The following is a 5,993-nucleotide window of genomic DNA, read 5'->3' on the forward strand; positions in this document are numbered from 1 at the left end:
CAAATTTGAACGAATCTCTTTACATACATGCCAATTTTGATCTAAATTGGATCAAATGTAATTGATTACTCTATGTCAGAAGTCAATTTCACAAAATAATAGGTTAAGAGAAAAAAAAAACAGGAAATTTTAGATTGGTCAAGAAATAATAAACCAGAGGATATACACAAACATATTTTTATAAGTCACGTGATAAATAATGCTTTAAGTACAAAAAAAAATGTAATATAGTGAAATCACGAGGATGTTGAATTAGTCATGAAATAAGCTAATGGTCATATTTGGCAAATAGCTGTTAGTTGTTAGCTGGTTACATTAGCTGTTAACTGGTTATTTTTTGGTTAGGTTAGCTGATTTAACTAGCTAATTTGACTAGCTGATTGTGTAAACTTATTTGGTAAAACTTAGCTGATTACTAATAGCATTTTGTATAAAATGACAAATAAAGATATGGTAAAACATTTATTTGGGGTCCATGGTAGTAAATAGGGATAAAAAATATCCTTCAAAAGAGACGAAGCAATAAACTAATTGAAAAAACTCCTAAAACCAGCTTTTTGGATCCAGCTCTTTCAAACCTCTTTTTACCAAACACCACTATTAAAGGTTTGACTAGTCAAAACCTCTAAAGTGATTCAAACATCATCGAATTTTATCCCAAAAAAATATTTATCAAACATGACCAATGTCTTATCTTGTCACATCTCAAAATGCTTAAAAAAATTTATAGTAATATTTTTAATAAATGTATACAAATATGGAAAAGATTTAACTTTTATATATATTATGACGAACGTAAGTTTTGGTAATTGGAAGGCCTTGCTAGTATTTAAATATAAGAAAAAAAAAATCTAAAGAATAATAGAAAAATGTGAGTGTCTAGAGGCGAGGACAACCAGTGACCGCAATCATCCAGCCTGGAAGTTACAGTACCACCTTCAAACCTCTAGAGGGGTCAATTCAACTTGGAAATTCGACACGTGTAGATGCATCGGCGTTTCTTTATGAGGGAAACTCCGGTGAAAGACCTCAACACAATCTCATCTCCAACCGGAGAACCGTTTAGGGTTTCAAAATTCACGTGCGAATTCCAGCCCCCACACCCACCAATTTACTCTTCACTCCTCCCACGCCTATTATAAACTATTTGCCTTTTCTCCAAACTATCCATGTGGGATTCACAACCCCTTTCCTTCTTCATTATTTATTATATATAGTGTGCTACTTCATTTATTTACTCAGTTTATCAACTAGAATTCGGCAATTTGATGATAACAAGCACATCATGGCCTTGTCTTTTCTAAAGTTGCTTGCTAAATATCAGAGGCTACTTAGATATGCTTGATTCTCTCTAATTACGTTATTTACATATGCTAGCAGAGATAGATGTTAACAATATGATCTATGATCACAACTCTAAAAATTTCTGTACAGATTGACTGCATCGTCTTCAAGTATATTTTTCACTAGCTTTCTCTGCTTTCTTCCCATTCTGAACCCATCCGAAATTTACACACTGGACATGTGCCTTGTTGCCGCAACCATGGATCAATGCAATTACTATGAAACTGCATACAACAACAATCATATTCCAGCATTGTCAAAACACCAATTGCATACACAATTTTTATTAATCACAGAAAAATTGTATCTATAAAACTGAATCCATAATGCACTCGGAAGTCGAATGGGTTAGCAGAGGCGACGTACTCATTATTGTAATGCATAATCAAAGGTGAATCAACTTTCTAAGCATTTTTTGTAGCTTATCAAAATTAAAACAAACAGACACATCAAGTTAAGAAATGTGAGTGTCAAAGACTTCAAGTCAAGAAATGTATGATCAGCTACTTCATAGAAACCATATAGCAATTCAGTCAAACATAGACCAATTGCAAAATTTGTTCAGAGGTATAGGAGAAAGAGCATGAAATGAACCTGATGCAAACATGGCAAACTACGGACAAGTTCACCCCTCTTAACTTGCTCTAAGCAAATAGAGCATGTTAGTTCATCTTCACAAGTCTTCACACACCCATCTTCTTTTCTAGAGTCTTCACTCAGCTGCACATAATTAAAAAATGATCCCATGAAGCTACTATTTACTCACAAAACAGAAAACAAGAACAATGCAACAGCCCTGAACCCTTGCTTTTCTAGACAGGCAAAAAATTTGAGAGCTGATCTTAAGGTCCAAAATCAAGGTTGACATAATTATTTGGTGGCTTTTCTTAGTAACAAAATGAGAAATCTCAGTAAAGGCTATATACTAATTTATCTAATTACTAGAAAGTTCTGGAATTAATACAGATGCAATTAGGATTATAAAATTGCAGTATGATCATCTACTAGATTCTTGCACTTCTAAATTTGAATCCAGAATCCAAGATTGCTTTTCAGAATTTAATTAACAAGCGATAAAATAAAGATAAAAATGATCAACAGCCATAAAAAGAACTTGAAATAGTGATAGACCGTAACAATACATTTCTCCATTGAAGCAATCATAATAGTATCTTATAAATATGTGGTATAAATATATACATACCTCAGTTGGAGCTGAAGAAGTTGATGCCTGCTCTTTTGATGTGCTAGAACTGTTGGCGGCAAAGAAGAAAATAAATGAACATATTGCATAAATCGAAGCCAAAAGCATGTGAAAACAACAACTTCAACTTACTTTTCGAGACTGGAGACCTTATACTTGTGAACTGGTAAGGCATTTATCTCCTCCTCACTCATTGAAGGAATTGTAGTAGCATTATCATAGTCCAGGGATCTGAGGGTTTCATAATCTGACCCAAATATGCATATCATATTCAATAGATGATGCACTGTACCTATGTTAGATCAGTTCTACATTGTTTCACAAGCAACTGTAGTACTGTACCTAGGTCATCAAATTCACGGTCGAGAAGAGCAAGCTGAAGCCTGAGTCCTTGAAGCGGTTCTCTAGTCGCAAACGCTATTGATGGTGGCATATGTAAACGTAGTTCAGTATGACCCAGCAACCCACTGGCTGCAGCTGCAGCAGCGTGAACTCGCGCTTGCTGACAACTAGCATACATCCGCAGGCTTGTAGCCATCAAAAAGACACCAACGACTAGCCAGAGCTGCAATCACATATAAACATAAACTCCTGCAATTTCTACTACTAATATAGAGAACACAAAGAATCTCATATCTTTTATATGCTCAGCAAGCACATACCAGGAAGTTTGGTGATATCTGGTGAGAATTCAAAATCATACACAGCAAAAGAACTGCTGAATGCAAAAGTCAGATTCGGATTTTGGGTTTGATATAAAAATAGAAAATGAGCATCAATAACATGAGATAAGTCATGGAACATTACCAGTTACAAGAAAAGCAAGTGAACTGGAATTAACCGGCCTAGGAGCATGAATACGCTGATAAGAAAAGGAGGAAGAAAGTGAACAGCATTACAAATTAAGTCCAAAAAAAAATGCATGATTTTAAGAAACTAATTGAAAAAGTAAAATTACCAAGGTAGGTCGTTGAGGAATAAAGCCATGAAATCCACTTTCTATATCACCTCTTGATCCCCGAAACACAAAACTCATTGTTGCAAAAAACTTCAAGGACTATGGCCCAATTTTGTTAGCGTCCAACTTCAAATCCAATGTACCAGAATAAGTCTGTAAGAAACAAACGGATTAGATCATGGAAAACCAAAATAAAGAACAAAATGGAGGGTAACTAGACAATTTTCAATCTAAAACATCTAAATTTGGGAGTGTTTGTGAACTGTGAGCTTGGACAACTGAATTGGGAGATGATTTATCTCAATAAATACCAATTTAGCCCTCTTGACAAAATCTTAGCTAAAATACTAAATTGAAGCCAAACTGAACAATTTATGATCTATTCGAGCAGTCAAGCAAAACAAGAGAAAATCAATCTTAGTGTATGAGCTAATGGATTTATAAAATAAATTAATATTTTTCTCGCAGCTAAGCTGAAAATAGTGGCTCTCTCTGAGCTCAAATTTTAAACTAAGCTAAGCCGGACATTATACAAAAATAGAATAAATCGATTAATTACAAGGAAAGGAAAACGAGATAAATAGCAGATATGATTCTAAACCTGTTGATTGTAATCAATCTAATTAATTGTTTAAAGACAGAAGAGAAATTTCAGATGAAACAAATAATAACAAACTTACCTCAACTGAAATGAAGAAGAGCCAAATCCAGCAGAAAGTGGAAAATGGAAACAGTTGTTGCTTTATGACGTTGGTGAAGGAAGAAGACGACGACGAAGAAGAAGAAGTCTCTTGTTTCATATTTGGATTTTCTGTATTATTAATGATTCAAGATTGTTCTAGATAGATGTTGACACATCAGCTTCTGCTTTACAGATATACATCTCTTGTTTCTAATTTAAGTCATTTTTCTCTAATCTTACAAAATTTGACAATTACAAGAGATTTCTTTTCTTAAAAAAAACGAGATTTCTAATGGCTTAAATCAGATCTTAAATTCATTTTTTTTTTTTTTTGAATAAAATTCAGTTTAATTAAAACTCGACAAAAGACACCATGAAAACTACAAGTCATTTTTTCCAATAAAAAAAAAAAGAAAAAAACTATAAGTCATTTAAAATTTTCATCATATTAACTAACTTTTAAGGAATTTTTATTCAGAATAATGCTTCAAATGAGCATTATTTCATGTAAATGGTCCAGTTAAATATTATTCTTCACATCTCAAAAAAAAAAAAATATTATTCTTCAAATAGTGCTAGTTTAACGAGGGTTAAGTCTAGTTTTTTGATATTTATAAAGAGACGTGAGTTGGAAATATAATAAGAAAAATTGAAAAACCACTACTAATTTTTTAAAAGAGTAAAAATAAAATTAGGGTGATATTGACAAAGTTTGTGTGAATTCAAAATCCTAAAAAAATAGGACGAAGTTTATCCGATGTCTTTATACCCGTATAGCCCAAGCATTAAGCTTGGATTACACTTTCCAATCCGATTTAAGAAGTTGGATGATTCATCCAACTTCTTTGTAGTTTTGTAAAAAAAATGAGAATTCATTGATGTTACTCTAATTTATTGATATTACACCTATGTATATGCAATTTGCAAAGCTATTTTTATTTTAAATAAAAAGGAAAAACAAATGAAATGCAAGGAAGTCTTGTGTATAAAAAAATATATATACGAGGTTAATCAATATTATTTTTTACTAATGGCTCTTTGTCCAATGTCTCCTTGCATATAGAGTTGTAGCATCAAGATCTATTTTCACTATAATATCTTCATTTTAACTTTTTTTATATATATTTTTAAAATAAAAAAGAAATGTAGAAAAAAAATAGAAAACTCGATTGCATCTCACCAAGGTATTTCACTCAATCACATAAATTTTGAGTAATTAGGTGTTTACACTCTCTTCTTTATACTTACCCGAAGTCACACTGAGTTTGCACATTTATCTGAATCTTTTCGTCTTTGTTATGGTTAAAACAATATTAAAAATGATCCCAGATTAGGGTTATAATGAGGTTGAGGCTTTGAAACAGATTAGAAGTCAATTTGTGAGACTCAAGTTTGAATACCATAGGTCATCTTTCTCAGTAGCAATGATGGAACATTCGAGACATTCTCAGCACTCTGTAAGAGGATTGAGAATGAGAATGACTTGAAAGTAGCTCATATCAAAAGCGATAATGGTGGAGAATTCAAAAATCAATTATTTGATGAATTTTGTTAAACTATAGACATCGACCATAATTTCTCTGCTCCTAGAACTGCTCAACAGAATGGGGTAGTTGAAAGGAAGAACAAAACTCTGGTTGAAATGATCAGGACAATGCTAAATGAAAATAAACTTCCGAAGTATTTTTGGGGTAAAGCTATTAATGCATCATGATATATTCTCAATAGGGCTTTAGTCAGACATATTCTAAAGAAAACTCCCTATGAACTATGGAAATGGTGAAAGCCTAAGACAAGATACTTCT

General features: G+C 32.6%; 1 protein-coding gene across 2 annotated transcripts; it reads right to left on the reverse strand.

Moving 5' to 3' along the window:
* Window positions 1-758: 758 nt before the first annotated feature.
* Window positions 759-4,319, reverse strand: LOC136231962 (E3 ubiquitin-protein ligase SDIR1-like). Of its 2 annotated transcripts, none has more exons than XM_066021000.1 (9): window positions 4,187-4,319; window positions 3,507-3,659; window positions 3,356-3,410; window positions 3,211-3,263; window positions 2,891-3,113; window positions 2,681-2,795; window positions 2,549-2,597; window positions 1,939-2,064; window positions 759-1,568 (listed from the first exon to the last, which is right to left on the reverse strand). In XM_066021000.1, the coding sequence occupies exons 2-9, from the start codon at window positions 3,582-3,584 to the stop codon at window positions 1,467-1,469; spliced, it is 801 nt and encodes a 266-aa protein (XP_065877072.1). In that variant the 5' UTR covers window positions 3,585-3,659; window positions 4,187-4,319; the 3' UTR covers window positions 759-1,466. The 2 variants fall into 2 exon arrangements, with proteins under 2 accessions (XP_065877072.1, XP_065877071.1); XM_066020999.1 differs by having other exon boundaries at window positions 3,211-3,266.
* Between the last annotated feature and the right edge of the window lie 1,674 nt (window positions 4,320-5,993).

This window comes from Euphorbia lathyris, chromosome 6 (genome assembly GCF_963576675.1).
Source record: "Euphorbia lathyris chromosome 6, ddEupLath1.1, whole genome shotgun sequence".
Taxonomy (NCBI): domain Eukaryota; kingdom Viridiplantae; phylum Streptophyta; class Magnoliopsida; order Malpighiales; family Euphorbiaceae; genus Euphorbia; species Euphorbia lathyris.

Bases quoted from the DNA above. Each gene is read 5' to 3' on its own strand.
- LOC136231962 (XM_066020999.1), bottom strand. From the start codon at position 3,584: ATGAGTTTTGTGTTTCGGGGATCAAGAGGTGATATAGAAAGTGGATTT. The intron at 3,267-3,355 runs GTAATGTTCCAT...TTTTGCATTCAG, and splicing joins ACTTGCTTTTCTTGTAACTG to CAGTTCTTTTGCTGTGTATG. The intron at 2,065-2,548 runs GTATGTATATAT...AATTATGTGCAG, and splicing joins CTTCTTCAGCTCCAACTGAG to CTGAGTGAAGACTCTAGAAA.